The following is a 16707-nucleotide window of genomic DNA, read 5'->3' as shown; positions in this document are numbered from 1 at the left end:
AATTTTAGATTGCTACATTTGGGTAGGATTGTATGATCAAGGTTCAAGAGAAACAAATTCAAAATGAATGTGAAATGATGAACATTTTCCAATGGGAATACAGGGTTGGCAGAATTACACTGCCACCTGGAGTGCAGTAAAGTGGGGGAGATAGGATTTGGGATTGCAGGAAGTGTTCTGGGAGAATAGAGAGATCACACAGTTTAGAGAATAAGAGAGTAAATAATCAATGAATTTTGATTTATATTACAGGCTGTTTTGTTGAGGGAATGGAGATAATGGGGAAACAGAGATAACAAATATGTAGCAATAGAGCTTGAAAAAATTGCTGAGGAAGCAAGGCTAAGAAGGTTTGAACTGTAGTCACAGCTTGGAGTCTTGGAGAGGATAGGGAGAAATGTGCTTTATGGACCCATTCAGGTATGGGACTGGGATTGCAGCTAGTACATCTATTAAACAGTATACATGATTTTAACATACAATATTATTGCTTTAGGGTATGATGAAATTGCTTTTGTGCATCACTGTTATAATGCAATGGATTTCAGAGCTTTTGTGCAATCCAGAACATGGGTATAAAATGTTAGTTTTCTTCCACATACTTATAGCTCGCTGCCCTGCAGCAAGAGATAGAAACCTGCTTTTCCAAGATAGAACTATTTCTGCTGTGAATAGCACTTATTTCTTGTAAGAAATAAAATTTCTTTATTAGGAATTGTTCTTATACTCTGATACTGAAACATGAAGCAACTTGCTCATAGCTGCTCATGCTGTTCCAAATTTTTGTTTACATTAGTCTGATCTGCAGCTTTTGTGACCTTATCTAGGCTTCTGTTCATCGCTGATTCACTTATTGTGCCTTAGAATCAAAATGTGTTTTCTATATCGTTTTTCTCTTTCTCACTCTGGAAATTAGGGTATCTTCAACATTCTGGAAGCTTGTTGAACTAAGAAGATTTTGCATCATGAGTTCTTATAATACAGATGGAAAAAAACTGCTTAGTGGATAGGAATATTAAAAGAAGCTAAGGCTTTGTGTCCGTGCTGTGCAATTAATTTTCCACGTGGTTTTAGTTGAGTTTCAGGAGGATCAGATTCATTAAAGGTTTTAATTACTACAGAATGCCAGTATGTTTAATACTGTCTTCAGCTGCAGTATTATGATTTCTTAGTTCAATGGGTGACACTTCCATGAAAAAGAAAACAAAATGAAGAACAGCAATAATTAAAAGAAACCCACCTGTTTTCAAGGTAAAATTTCATTACAGGGCAGTTCTACTTCAGGTTGTATAGCTTGGCAATTGTTTTCCTTACGTATGTTACATTTACTTAAGCTGCTGAAGGTTGAGACGTCTTATTATTTTTCTGCTATAAGAGCCGTCTGATTTGTTTGCTTTGCAACTGGTGTAAGTGCAGTATAAATGGGGAGAAGAGTATTTTTAGTGGTAATAAGTGGTGGTGTTAGTGTGCTGTGGTGAAGACTGAGGTGTAGGTCAGACATTGTCTCTTTACTTAAGCCCATATCTGCAATGTTTTTGACAGATGCAGTTAGTCAGAGCTTGTTTGATTGCTTATGTATAAGGGGTATCTCGTTATATTTAATGAGCAGTGTGGAACCAGTATGAAATTTCCTGAAGAAGAGGGGTTATATATGGCTCAAAATGCAAGTAACGCCCACTAAATGATGACAAGAAAAGTTTGGATTGTTAATTTAAAATAGATATATAACACTTGATCATCAGTTTTGTATTCTTGGAACAGGTAACTCCTGTGGTTAATGTGTACAGAAGGGAAAGTTAATGGCATTCATTCCATTATCATCTTAGAAAATGTTTTTCCTGACACAGAATGAGGCAGGCAGTAAAACTTATACTTGAATGGAAACAGGACTCTTCCACCACAAAAGATACTGCTGAGGTTCAAGGTGATAACGGAATGTATCATTTCACAAAGCTGAAGTTCAGATTTGTCTCCACAATAGTTTACATTATTTGTCACATGCATTGCAAAAATACTTTAGAACAAATTAGCATTAAAATAGTTGTGATTTATGCATTGCCAAATGTTTCCAACAATAGTTCAACTTTTTCTTAGTGTTCTCGACTCCTGTAGATCAAGTAACCTCCATCCTATAGAAATAGCTGTAGCACAGCTTGCTGAATGCAATAGCAAAGATCTAGTCTGAGATAATCAAGTCTCTACGAAGTTAATGGGTGTATTGACTAGGCCTTATAAGGATCTGCCTCCCTATTTATCTAACAATTATGCCAGTCACTCCAAAAGTAATGCCTCCTATTTACTTCCATCAAAACTACATCAGCTACAAAGAGCATAATAACACTGTTGGATAAAGAAACTTCTCAGTGACAAAACACTATTTTCCAGTATAGTTTGCCACCATTAGTTATGCATGTTTGCCAGCAACGAACAAGAGTCTCAATGTAGTGCTTGTAAAAATTGGCACCAGCAAAGGTAATCACCATTTCACAGCTCCTATGACAGCATTGCTAGGAAGATGTTGCCCATGCAATCCATCTTTCATCTGTCTGAATAGATGGAAGCTGGAAGGTGCCATTGCATCTGGACTATGCAATGCATGGAGTAGAACAGTATAGCCAAAATTGCTGATTGTTCCATGGTCTTCAAACTGGTATGGAGCTTGTTGTTACAGCGTTGCGAGAAAGGTTGTCTACTACTCTGGCCTGACTCTGGAAGTTTGAGCTTTCAGCTTAGTGCTGCAATGCAGTGGTCAGAGTTAATGGTTTGTCCAGGCCTAGGATATCTAGAAGGGTCACACCTTTCCTGTCCTGAAAGGCAGTACACATCGTTGTATCTGATAAGGTCTGCATATTAAATTTTTTCTTTGGGGAATTAAAGTCCCTGGACTCCCTGGACTGCCATTATGTCTCTGGCTCTTAACAGGGACACCATGTCTCATCACCAGTAAAGATGTGATTCAGGAAACTGCAACCTCATGTTGGCTCAATGGGTCCTGAAAAACTTGCATATGATGTTCCTTCTGTTCTTGTACGATCATTCATTGGACTCAACTGGTGCAAACTTTGCTTTATCCTGATGTTGTCACCATCGCTTAGAATGCACTGAAGCAATATTTGCCTCCATACACAGTTCCCTGGTCATAATCCACTGATCTTTGTGGATGAGCTGATCAAGGTGCTCTTCAGTTCGTGGTGTGACAGCTATGTGTGCCCATCTGGAATGTGTTTTGTCTTTCATGTTGTTGCTGCCACTGCTAAAAGGCACCGCTCACTGTGCTCACATCCGCTGTTTGATCTCTATAAACATTCAGCAAATAGGAATGAATGTCAGCGATTACAGTTTTTTCTGCATGGAGGAATTCAGTGTCCCACCTTTGCTTCATCCACACTTCTATGTTGGATGCCATTCTGTCAGACTGCCTCTCTGCTGCCCTCTATTGCAGGATAACAGACTGGAATGAAATAGTGATGGGAAGATTCAGCCTGTACTGCTATACCACCACCATCTGCCTCCAGTGTTGTGGGCCAGCATAGGGAGTATTGCTTTCAGAGCAGTCCTTATAAAATGGTAAAAATACCCTCACAAATCAAGTTTCCTGGACAGTTTCCCTTACTCATATATCATATCTGACCATAATTCATCAGCCTGGAAGCTTACATGCTCTGAAGTAACTGAGTATTCTTAGCAGATTTTGGCTGGATTTGTTCTTTTGAAGTTTGTTTGTTTGTTTGTTTTCGGGCTGGCATTTGCAGTCATTGAGGACAAAATATTTCTGAGCAGATGTTTCTGTATTTGCTGTGGACCTTTACAGATCTCAGTTTTATTTATGAGGTTAACTATTCACTTCAGCAGTGGTTCTTTAACTTGTGAGGAATTATTAGTGCACTTTTTTTTTTTTTTTTGTATTATTGAAAACACAAGGAAATATTTTTGAATATTTAGAAATTATTAACCATTGTACTGCTAATACAGACCTGATGATGGAAAATAAGATATAAAGCAATCATCACTGAATGAAGATTAGAGCACAACTCTGAAATTTCAGCCAAGAATGACATAAAAATGATTTCTTTTAAGTTGATCTGCACACAGTTTTAGTTCAATCTTATGCAATATTATTTAGGAGAAAAATTAATATACCACTGAATACCACAAAAAATTTTCTTACAGTGAGCACCCATTCATACTTGTTTATTTTTTGTAGTGGAACTTTGGATTGTCCCCATTTTAGGCCATGAAGCTTAGTATCCATAAGTAATAAATGGTAGAAATTCAACACTTTTTTTCTGGTCAGCATAGTTAGTGTGTTACAGATTGCCACTCCAATGATGCTTCCAACCCTTATTGTGACAAATCAATAAGTATTCAGCCACCTTATTCTCATGAAGTTTTAATGAAATTTGCTTCACTGAAAGTAATGGTACCTGCTGCCAAGTAGCAACTGTGCCATTCATTCAAATATTCAAGAATAGCAATGATCTCGAGAGCCCCTAGCAAAAACATTAAAGAAAAAACAAAAACAAAATCCCAGACTGGTGAATTTTCGAAGGAAATGAGGAAATTTGAAGTGATATTTTCACCAGGCCAACTCATTTTTCTAAAATTTAGCTGTGTTTGTTGCTTGCTTAACACAAACAGGAAAATCAAGGTTTGTTGCCAGTGAAATCAGCTCTTTGGTTCTGAACTATTGCTGTTTTAAGTACTGAAATCATGACTGGAAAAGAAATACAATGAAATGAAAAATAGAGTCTAAAAAGCTAGGTATGAAATAGTGTGTTGGATAAGGAAATGACAGTTGGATTCTAATCAGGAAAAAAGGAGCTGGAACATAGTGATCATGGGTCTGACAAAGAAATTAAATAGTACAGATAGAGAAATCTTACCCCTTTATTTTTGTTTTAAAAAATTTACAAGCAGAGAAACAGAATTTTTACTTTCAATGCATTCTTTTTAGAAATGCATGTGTTTATTATTATGAAGTGTATGTATTTTCTTAATTTTAGTATAATTTATTCAAAAAACTTAAGCAAATTCAGTAAAAATGCTTATGTAAGCAAGATGGCTATCCTCCAATGGGAACCTCTTCAGAGTTTTGATTTTTGAATCAGGTGCTACGTGCATGTATCATTTCAATTTCTTGCTTTCTGCTTTATATACTGATTGAGGTTCAAGCCATCAGTTGCCAGCTGCTTGGCATTAAGCAAAATTTTTTTTTTTCCGAGCAAATTCTTATGATAACCACAAACAGTTATTAAGGTATTGAGTTATTAAATTCATTGGTAAAATACTTTTGTTTCTTTCTTCCTGTTTGCCCATGTTCTATAGTGATGCTTTTTGGTACTCGTTTAATCAGCCATGTTGCTGTGTTAGGTACCAGGGAATGATGAATTAGAGAAAATTCATCAAGAAGTATTTAAAAAAAAATCAGTGTTTTCTGAAGAATAAATAATATGAAATGTACTCTGCAGAAGTGCTCACATTTCTTTGTTCAATCTCCAAAAGCTTTCTTTTTATTGCAAAAAACTAATTGCATTTAAAAATATAATTTTGTTCCGAAGTCCTACTTCATTGTTCTATGACTACCAAATTTTGAGAGGTCTAGGTATTAAGCAGCCTGAAAATTCCTTTTACTCCACAGATAACCATAAGCAGAAACATGATACAAAGAGATGTGAATCTAAGTGTGCCTCCTTTCCAGTGATGATGCATCTGAGAGGTCATCCTTACACATTCTCGAGCAGACAGGTAGCCTTGAATATAGGAATTACCACAAGTCAGATCTGTGATCAGTTCTGCACTGCTGCTGGTAATCGAAGGAGCTGATATTTCTTCCTAGACATACTGCTAGTCATTTATTCTTGCTCCTCTTAGCAACGTCACAGATACGTGCCAGCCAAACTGTCTGCTGTGTTTACAGTGTGAGTGATTTTGAAAGCTTACTGCTCTGCGTGTTTGCCTCTGGACAGAATTCAGCTCCTTTTATTTGACATGTCATGTGTTTTTATCTTGAACTTTCTCATGAATTTTTATTAGGGGAAGTTCTTTTGGGAGAGGGATTGAAAGACAAAAATAGGGACCCAAGTGGCCTTAAGCTGAAAGATTAAAGAGAAGTGGCAAAGCCTTTGGGACAGATGGGAACTCCAAATCAGGGTGAGCCCCTACAGGTTATGAAAACTGGCAGAGTTGTTCTTGCTTCTCTTTGACTTTATCATAGCTAAAGATGACAGATGAAGACTTGCTTTCCTTGTTACTATTTGTCACCAAATTTACGAAGTCATGTTGAAGCTCATAGATGTAAAGCAGTGCTTGATGGTGATACGCTGTGTGGGAGTGTAGGTGGGAGGCTCTTATGCAGATGGCAGCAGCAGCAGCCTGAGGAGTTCCTAACTGACGTTCAGATTGTGTCATTGAGAAAACCCAGTCGTTTTTGCCTTTTTATAACAATACAGCATCAAGATGAAGCTGTCCTTAGATGGTAAAGTGGTGTTATTAAAACAACAACTTGAATTCCAGAACTGATTAGAAAATTCACTGCATTGAGAAAACAAGGAAAATTGCATGGTATGATGTAATTATCTTCCCAAAATCAGACGATTCATTCAACCTGTGATTTGGTTCACAAAACTCACAACTGTCTGAACAAACAGTGGTGATCTGAACCTTTTCCAGTTTCAAAATTCACTCTCCAAACAGTGCTAATTGTGATGTTTCTTTTAGAAAGGGGCCTGTATCAAAGTGAGAGCTTTGGGAAATGGGGAAAGTTTGGTTCTGACCTTGATAGCTGAAGGTAGAGAAGAGATCTGCAGAAAGTATAGGATAAGAAACAGGAGAGGTCCACTTCTGGGAAACTGCATTTAGGGCATAGAGAAAGCACTGAGAAGATCAGAGAGAAGGTTGGGAGGGAAGGCAGAGATGTACTGGATAGGGCTTCAAGGAGCTGGAGGACATTGGAAAGTACACATGAAGTGCTGAATTGCTGGAAGCTCCTCTAGATCTGAACAGCCCAGAAAATGTAGTGGGGGAAAAAGGCAGCTTGTGTATGAACCATTTCCATTTCTTTTCTTTCAGATATGGTAATGTGAAGTTTTCCCCATGTAAAAGAAACCTATTAGATGATATTCTGAGTTATGCCTGGGCTTTGTTGTACGTTGTTTACTTTTAGCTTACAAGTGTTTGGTCTGAGACATCAGCAGCTGGGAACTGTCTTGGAAAATCACCTCTGAGTTCTGTTTGCTGGAAAGTGTGGACTGAGGAGTGACCAAGTGTAGATGCAACTTCACATGTGATAATAGAAAAAATATGTAAAACATTTAAAGTAGGGTTTCTTAAATGTCCCATGCTAGTATTTAAGGTCAGCTAAACCTTGTTTAAAATTTATGATTTAAGCAGTCCTCTGAGTTTTAGTCTATAGGAATACAAAATGAATATGGATTGTCTACACTTTCATAAATAAAATAAACCTACAGTTTTAAGTAGTTTGCTATGTTATCACTCATCATTGGAAAATGTAATATAAAGCCTGTTAGTTCATCTTAATTTTACCTAAAGATACAGGGAGTGGAAATAACAACTGAGTGTTATGTTGAAAGTCATTGTAATTTGTCTTTTTTTTTTTTTTTTTTTTTTTTTTAGGAAATGTTTAAGATAGAAGGCAACCTTGGAATTCCAAGACAAAAAAGGGCTATTCTGGCAACTCCAATATTAATTCCAGAAAATCAAAGACCACCATTTCCCAGATTAGTTGGCAAGGTAAGTTCAAAAATACAAATATATAGAGGATCCAATTTTGATATTCAATAATGTTTATTCTGCTTTAAGGAATGTGTTCGAGGAATGCCTTTGGTAGTGTACATTATGGTAAAATGTATTCATCAGAACCACGTGGCTTGATGAAGCTGCTGTCTGTAATAGAGGTTACTGCCTACCTGTCTGTCTGTGTGTGAGGCTGAGGCTGAAATCTAGTTTGGGAATGTTGTGGAGCATAACTTACTGAGTAGTGTGGATTAGCTTGTTTTCAGTCTTAACCCGTAGGAGGTCCTAAGGTAAAATGTCCTAAGTTCACATACTTAAATTCATTTATAATGTCTTAAGACTAAGACAGACTTTGCACTCATTTGTGGTTTATTTTTGATGAAAAGTGGAAAGTTCTTGTGGCTACAGGAATCCGTGTAAATTAGAATTCAAACAACTCTTTTCTGAAACTTTAACTATATGGCTAAAATACAAAATGAATCAAAGTGAAATGCAAGTAATGGTTTAAATGGCTATGTGGGCATCAGAAGTTGTAATTACGTGAATATACTTTGTACACAGACAGTTATGAAGCAGGAACTCCATGTCCCTCTTTCAGTAGGTGTGACAATGACAGACAGCCTATGGAGCTGGGGAGTACATTCGTAATTCCCACCAATGGGATTGCTAGGGCTAAATGCACAGCTCAAGGGCAGAATCTTACTCTACAATCAGTGTGTAATTTAGCCAGCCTGGACCTCATCAGTTACTTTAATAGTTAGGAAAGGTTGTTTTCCATTCAGTAAAATGAAAGAATAATCTGTTTTGTTTTTTTCCTCTGTTCTCAGTTATTTATAGTAATTTCTGAACTCCATGTCATGTTTCGTAGTTGGACAGTTAGAGAGCAGTACCTTAGTAAATATTGTTGGCTAACATATTAGTGAAAAATAGTTAATTTTAAAACTTCTCTTGCTCAATTTTAAAGGAGAGAGATTTGGAAAGACTTCATATACATAGGTATGGTGTCTTGTTTTTCGTGTTTGTTTTTGCCCCTCATTCTCGTTCTTCCTCAGCTAATCTGAGTTGCTTTCTTGAAGTGCCTCTGTTAAGTATTTTTATTGCTAGCTTAGGTTGATAGCACTGGTAATTGAGGTTTCTTAAGCAGAATAAGATGAATCTGGTCCTACTTGTATTTAAATGTTTTTTTTCTAGCATCTTGTCATCAAGATTTGTTATAATTCTTCAAGTAGTAGTTAGGGATCACATGTTAAGTGTGGTAGATGATGTACAAACACAGAACTGTTTGAGCATCTGGCAGTCTGTTTTTCAAAAGCCCTGAGATACCTCTTTGCAACTGATGATTAAATTATAGGAACTACAAATGATCAGCACCTTGAAATACTTGAGCTGGTATCAGTTTATTAAGTCTTTAAATACAATTTTTTTTAGTATATTTCCAACATAGGTATCTAGACCACTATTTTGGCTATAGTCTATTATAGGTAATAATGTGACGGAGACAAAACTTGTGGAGATATTTATAATAAGGGAATTAAATTTTCCATGTCAACTGCAGTAATTTGTAACTGAATGCTTAATAACGCATAAATAAAGAGGTTTAGAGCCTCGAAGATGTTGAATGTGGGGAAGAAAGTCTATTGTTCTTCAGATACATAATTCAATAGGAGTGAAAGCTGAAAATAACAGCAATCATTTGAGGTCTTTGTTGACATCTCACAGAGCTTTATAAACTATGTGAGGAAGTTTGAAGTATAGAGATGTTCAGAGCACCTTAAACACCCAATTTATGTACTTGTTTTAGACCCTGCACAGACTGTTGAAAAGTTTGGTCATCTTTTTCATTTAACTTCAGAAGCTTATTCTGAATTGTTTGTGAATTTACCAGAGTTCTGTACACTTCTGTGAGAGCTGAGAAATACAGTTATTCTTGAACTTAAACTTTACCATCTCTCTGGTCAATTGTAAGCACTGTGAAGGTGACATTGCAGGCATGTTTTATTGTCATTTCTATGCCCTATAGAGAAAAAAAGAATGCGTAAAGAATGCTGATCACAAGCTTTGAAGATTGATAACGTGCATGTTACTTGAGAATTTGAAAAATGAAAGAGAAAACAGATTCTGGGTTATAGTTTCATCATGTAATTGCCAGTATTCATGGCTGAGCACTTTTGTAGTTTTGCTGTGAAGCAAATGGCAGAGATTCTCATAACACAGGCTCGCTAGAGCTCACTCCATCTGCCCAACACTCTGAGCAGTGCCCTGGTTTCCACTACGGTCTGTGCTCAGCATCAGCTTGAGCTGAACTCTGATGGCTTTTCTATGAGAACACAGTTCTTTCCTATTCCAGAGCTGTGTTATAAATATGAAATAGCAAGACTTCTGGAAGGGACTGTAGCTAAGAAACAATTGTAGCATTTAAATAGATGCTTCCAAGTTTGGGCAGTGTTTTGTTTCAGTGTGCACTATGGAGTATTTCCTATGTTATTCAGACATGGGCAGGCATACTGTTTGTATGAACTGCAGGCTACAGAGGAACCCACAAGTTTACTTTTGTAGTTATTATGTGTATGTATTGCATTTTGGTCACAACTGCCGCGTCTCCACCTCTACTGGCAAAATCTCAAAGGAAAACTAAAGAGTGACTCTTAGAGAGAATATACTGCTTGGGTGTAGTAAAAACATAATACTGAACATTATTGAGCTTGCTTCCTATTAGGATGAACACGGCTGATTCAGTCTGTCAAGCATTATAGTGAGGAAAACGAATTAGTTCCAGCCCTGTGCAGTCATTTTCAGAATAATTTTACTTCAGGAAGTTGCTTTCTGCCATGACTTGTATCTGAGAGGGTACAGAAAATAAATCATCAAAGTCAGGGAAAAATGTATAACATCTGTTGGCTCACTTTTTCTTACTGCGGCTGTAACAGGTATCCAAACATGTCTGAGGACTGTACCAACTGATAAAGGGTCAGAAGTTGTCCCTTGTGCTATTTCAGGGCTGGAATAGCTCTGTGGCATTCCATGAATGTTGGATCTTCATAGTACTTGATAATTTCTGAAGTGGAATTCCATGAGCTTGTTTAAGATGTCGAGCTCATTTCTGACTCCAACATGCAACATAATTTTCCAGAAAAGTCAAGTTCTTCAGGTGATAAAAAGCAATAAAAACATTTAAGGCAATAAAAACATTTAAGAGTGTGTGTGTGTGTGTGTGTGTGGGTGGGTCTGGGAGAGGTGGATGGTGAGAGGGGTGGATCAAAAATAACCACACATGTTCTGCATGGAGAATAATTACTATTTTTGTTTACCTCTCATCTTCGTTATGCTCCCGAAGTTCCTCTTGCTGCTCATCAGAACTGTAAAGCTTTCCTGAATGAATAATGAATGGAATATGGGATAGGGATGGTCAAATACAACTTGTTCTGTTTAATGCTATTGTGTGGTGCAGGTAGTGTCTGCATGAAAGCTTCCAGGTTCACCCTGAGTATTGCTTTCCTTTTCTTCCACCTACTTCAGAAGAATTTCCAGTGTAGTTCGTTCCTCTATCCTGACTGCCTCCTGTTTTCCAACTCCCACTAACACAGCGCTGCCTGGAAATACGCAAGGTTGTTTGGAAGTGATTGCAGAAGCTGCCAGCAGTTGAACTACTTATTAGTGCTTGGTTGGAAGCAAGGCAGATGTACAAAACCAGGAGAGCAGAGGGAGAAAATTTTTTTCCATAATTAGGAATCAATAGCATAAAAAGAAAATCATGGTAATTTTAGAGGACTTCACTGATCAAGATTTGATGTTGTGACTTGGGAAGGAGATGGTGCACTGGATAAGTGGAAATATTGGATTGTTTTAATTAAGAGGAAATTTAAAGTCAGTATTTAATATAACAAGGAAATACATGTGTAGAGGCTATTTTCTTTTCTGTTGTGACTTTCTGTCACACCCACTTAGGGATAAGTGTTTTGCCTAGCCATTGCACACCCTTGGTTAAGGGATCCCTTAATTAAATAACTATCATAGACATGCTGTGCTTGTAGGTAAAGGAATCTCGCCTTTCAGCAAAACCTGAGCTGCTACATCTAATCCTTCATTCCTGAGGGAGAATAGGGAGATGAAAATATTTTAACACATCCTGGCTACTATGGGCCTATGTGTCCAGATGGTCCAGACTACAACTGTTGACTGTTATTGATGTGTTTTGTTTAGCTCGTGCTGATATAGCACAGGGATATGGTATGCAATTTTAGTCTCTCTCCATATGCTGCTCTTCCATTTTTTTTTTTTGTCCACATCAAGTCTAGTGAAGTGCAAAACAGTGGGATCTGGGATTATCCTGTAAATACTTGCTGTGGATTGATTTTTTTTATATATGATAAATCCATTATTCTATTATTTAATAAAGGTATACCATTCGTTAGAAGGAGGATTTATAGTTGTTTTAACATAAGATATGGAAGCTCTAAATGTCCCTGCAAAAACTGGCTGAACTTAAAATGGTTGGTGTAGACCAGAAGACATAGAAGAACATTAGAGATTATGAAATAAACAATGACTGAATGAAGAAGATGCAAAACTTTGGTTTTTGCCAGTAAGATAATTTGTTGTGGGTTTTTTGACTGTTTAGTTTGTCTTTTGGAAATGAAAGGAGTGGTGGGTGCTCTCCTCATGCTTTATGTTAGATACATCCCTGCCTTTCATCTGTGCTGATGGACAGTTAAGCTGCCAAATGACAATTAGATGGCAGAACTGATCTAAGCTCAAGGAAAAAAAGTAATGAAGGCTATCAAACACAATAGAAATCTCTATGATCAGGGTGTTTTTTCCCTCTTCAAAACTGTGAATTTAATGAGGTTTTTTTTCCTCCTTCAAGTTGTGAATTTAAGGCTAAGTGAAAACACAGGTTGTCTGTTAATGCTATGATAGAAAAACCTAAAAGGAGAAGAAACTGAAGATAACTGTATGGAAAAGCTGCTGGAAGCTTATTATTTTTGAGTGGATATCAGATTGAGGCTTTTTGTATATGATAAATTACATGCTTCACAGAAGAGGAGTGTGAAGCACTAAAGACGAAGCTGGAAAAAATGCTAAACTAGAGGCAAAATTTGAAAAGAAGGTGATAGAAAAGACAAGAGAGACGTGGTGATGATCTGCAGATCTTTGAAGAGAACCTAGAGGGAAGTATTGTAGATTATAAGGAGGACGCGAAAGACAGCAAAGAACAAGATCAGCCAGTGAAATAAAAACTGAAATGTATTTCTTCTACTGGACGATTGGGAAGAAAATGGCAGTTGAAGCAAGAGGGAGTGAAGGAAAGGAGCTAGCTAGGATTGCTGTCCAAATCTGCAAGTCTAAATGTCTTTCCAGAACCAAGAAATGTGTGATTCTTTACCAACTTTCTGGATTCCAGCTGAATCTCAGTTCTTGCTCTGAATGTTTGTTTTTTACCAAAAAAAAAAAAAAAAGTGCAGAAACAGGAGAACAAACTCCTTGCTAAGAAACTAGAGCTGTGTCTGAGCTGCATAGGAAAAATCCGCTGGATTTTTGAAATTATTTTTAAATTATTTTTAATCTGTTTTGTTGTGTTCATATAATCATGACCACAGATCTAAATGATCAGGCTACACCAAAGCGGATGCTTAGAGGAGGGGAGGTGTCTATCAGCAAGAATTCTGGCTTCTCCAGAGGGAAGAGTATTTAGGCTATGACAGCTGTAAAAGTGGTTCCATCAGAAAAATAGTGGAGAGATCGACTCCTGGGAAGCATTGCAGGGTGGGGATGTTTTTCAGAGATTGGAATTGCTCGAGCACAAATTGTTCTGGCTTCTTACATCGAGGCTTGATGGCACATAAGGAGAACGCTCTTCTAAAGTGTGCAGAAGAAATGTATCTATCAATCTACACAGGAAAAGACACATCCAGAGGTGAGAATCTACAGCAAAGGGTGGAAGAAAACTGAGCAGAAATTGGGAAAAAGTCTGAAACTGATGCATTTTATTTCATGTAAGCAATAAGGACAGTCTCAACAAATAAGTCTCTTTCTATTTCAGTTAAGAAAGAGATTGGGATTATACAAAATGCAGTTACAGTGCTAGTACATAACTAGTACTAGTTGTGTGCACTAATATGTCAGGCAGAAACATGGATATCAGAGTTCAGTTTGTTTGGTCTAGTAGGGTGGTTTTATTAGGTCTATAGTGAGTGTAGTCATTTAAGCCAAGGGAAAATACTGGCATAATAACAAATGGATACAGATTTTTGTCTCAAGATTAGGGAAAAGCTTTTTGATCTTCAGAGAAGATGGATTAATTTCTACGTCTTCCAGGGTGAGGAATTCAAAGTGTGATAAATATACAATCACAATTGCATAATACATCTTCTTCTGTTCGTGAGATAACAGACACCAAGACATTTTCTCCAATTCTAGGGATCTTGACAATGTGTAATACTCTGACTTGGACCTATGTGGACTACTGAAGATAATGTGGAATCTTATGTGATGAAATTTGTGGCTTTCCAGAAAGGATGCCACAACAGAAAGGATGTTTATGGAAAAATACCAACCTACATCAGCAATAAATGCAATGCAATGAATAACACTGCATTAAATTAAAGCTTTCAATACAAGTACATGAACTATTAAGCTGCAGCTTGTTAATTTGCATTAGAGGGTATGCATTTGATATCCCAACAAACCATTAGACGAAGACAGCATTTCAAATTTAACTAGTTTTCTGAAAGATCTCTCTTTAAACTTGTCCTCTTTTAAAATATTGATAGTCACACAAACAATTCCATCAGAATACATTTGTACTCTTTAAGTTGAGGAATTTTAATGGAAATCTTTTTAAAATGCCCTTGTTTACTTAAGGCATTCTTGGAGGAGTCAAACTTACACACCAGATGCTTTCACAAGCAGGAAAATTAGAATTTACTTTTGTTTTTTCATTCTTTTAAGTCATTAGTATGGATAAAAGAACTTTTAACTTTTTGTGGAATACTTTCTAATCTAGTTACCATGGTTACAAGTTTTGTTGGAGATATAGGTGTTCTACAGGAATGATGGAATTAAACTTTCTGCCCAATATTGAAATATCCAGTTCCTAATTTCCTTCTGTGTAATAAATCATGCTAATGACCCAAAGTGAAGCACCGAGGAGATGATATTTTATGCTCTGAAGTTTTCCAGCATACCACAGTTTAACAATTACATTGTTTGTGTTAACTTTGATCTTAGAATTTAATATCTTAAACTGTGCTGCAGATGAATGTAGAGGGGAAAAAGTCAGCCTTTGCCAATGAATTACATATGTAAAATAACTGAGATAAAATAAAACCCTGATAACTAATTTTTCATTCATGCATTAATAGAATTTTAGATTCATGTTTAAGGGAAAATGTGTTTGAATTATTTTTAAATGCAACAGTTATATCATCTAATGATGCCCAGTTACATCTTGTTCCACAGTGATTGTTTTACTTAAATGGTGTTTTATAGTCAAATTTCTAAACAGATTAGAAGCTCTCCTCAATTCCATCTCCTTTCTAGCTTTCTTGACTCAAATAAACTCCCAGACTCCTGTTTTGAATGCTATTCTTTACCTGATCTTACTGGTCATATCTTGAACAGAGAATGCCACTGACAAAAGCAGACACAAATCCCCCTTCCAGGCTGCAGAATAAATTAAGCTGCCAATTCCTAACCTGTTTCTCCATGATTTTTGTGACTCCACTGATTCATTTCATTTTGGTCAGTTTTCATCTTTGCAGTCTTCCATTCTGAGTCTAAGTCCAGACCTAATGGGAAGTTGTTGATATCCACCTTGAATTTTCACTGTCTTGATTTAATTCAGTTATTTGAAATAAGCACTGATTCTGCCAGGTTGAAAAAGCTGTTTTCTTATTGAACATCTTCTTTTGATCAATATCTTGATCTCTGCATTTTCAGCCAGGTCACATTTAACCTTAAGACATGGGGCCTAATTGTGTAATCTTAGATTGATAAAACAGGATATTTGGATCCAGGATTTCTGTTTGCTTGTTAACTTCAATTTGTAGAATTGCTTTTACAAATCTGCTTACCGTAATGCTTCCTTTTAAGCAGTATAACAAATGCAGCAGACTATCCAGCATTACAGAGCAGTGTGCTGTGCTAATATATTGTTAGAAAGGAGATGAAATCTCCAGAATACGGAAGTCAGTGGAGAGAACAGTACCACTGACCATCCTTTAAAGCAATTAAGGTATTTAATAACTGTGAATTCTGACTGATCTGAGTTTGATCTGTTTGTTACCTGAATACTGTCCCTTCTCTATCCACTTATTTTCCCTTCTCATTCCTTTTGTTTCCTATTATGAAAAATCTGTCAATAGCAAGGTGGTAGTGTAATATAAAGTAATATCCAAATGAATGACATTTTAGAAAGAAAAATAACTTATCCCTGCCAATTTACAAGCTAAATACTGTGGTACTGTCAACCTCAATACTTACATTAAGGAAAGACTTTAATAAAGACATTTTGTGGACTGGACTGGTGATAAATCTGATATTACTACCTGTGGCTTGTTAAATTGACACCAAGAGAAGATGGCTGGCAGAGTATTTCCAAAAGGAAAAATGATATGTATTATGTATGGCTCGTCTGCAAGGTGGAGTAAACAGCTGTCACACACAGAACAGCAGACATTCTCTTCCTTCTAACTGCTGGATCTCTCTGATGGTGTCTGACTAATTACAACCCTTTTGTGTTTTGCTCTTGGCTTTATTATGCATGGATAATTTTTCTTTTGCGTTTTTTCTCTCACATTTATTCTAGTGTATAGTAACAGATAGTAGTGTAGGTGAAAGAGCGTGGTGCTAACGTGTATCATGACAGCTATGTTTCAGTTCAATAAACATTTTCCTTCTCCTCCACAAGACTTTTGTTACTCTTTTTTCCAACTGCCTTATAAGGGCAAATTTCTT

The 16707-nt window shown here is 36.7% G+C and overlaps 1 protein-coding gene across 2 annotated transcripts in view; it reads left to right on the top strand.

The window, feature by feature from the left end:
- The window catches only part of CDH13 (cadherin 13), a 433086-nt gene that overhangs the window by 170993 nt on the left and 245386 nt on the right, over positions 1–16707 (top strand). For both annotated transcript variants that reach the window (XM_052685882.1, XM_052685881.1), the window contains exon 4: positions 7633–7749. In XM_052685882.1, coding sequence (XP_052541842.1) covers positions 7633–7749 — 117 coding nt within the window. The remainder of the gene's footprint in view (positions 1–7632; positions 7750–16707) is intronic.

This window comes from Tympanuchus pallidicinctus, unplaced genomic scaffold (genome assembly GCF_026119805.1).
Source record: "Tympanuchus pallidicinctus isolate F22 unplaced genomic scaffold, pur_lepc_1.0 scaffold22, whole genome shotgun sequence".
NCBI classification, from domain to species: Eukaryota; Metazoa; Chordata; class Aves; order Galliformes; family Phasianidae; genus Tympanuchus; species Tympanuchus pallidicinctus.
This window is presented reverse-complemented; position numbering and strand designations above follow the sequence as displayed.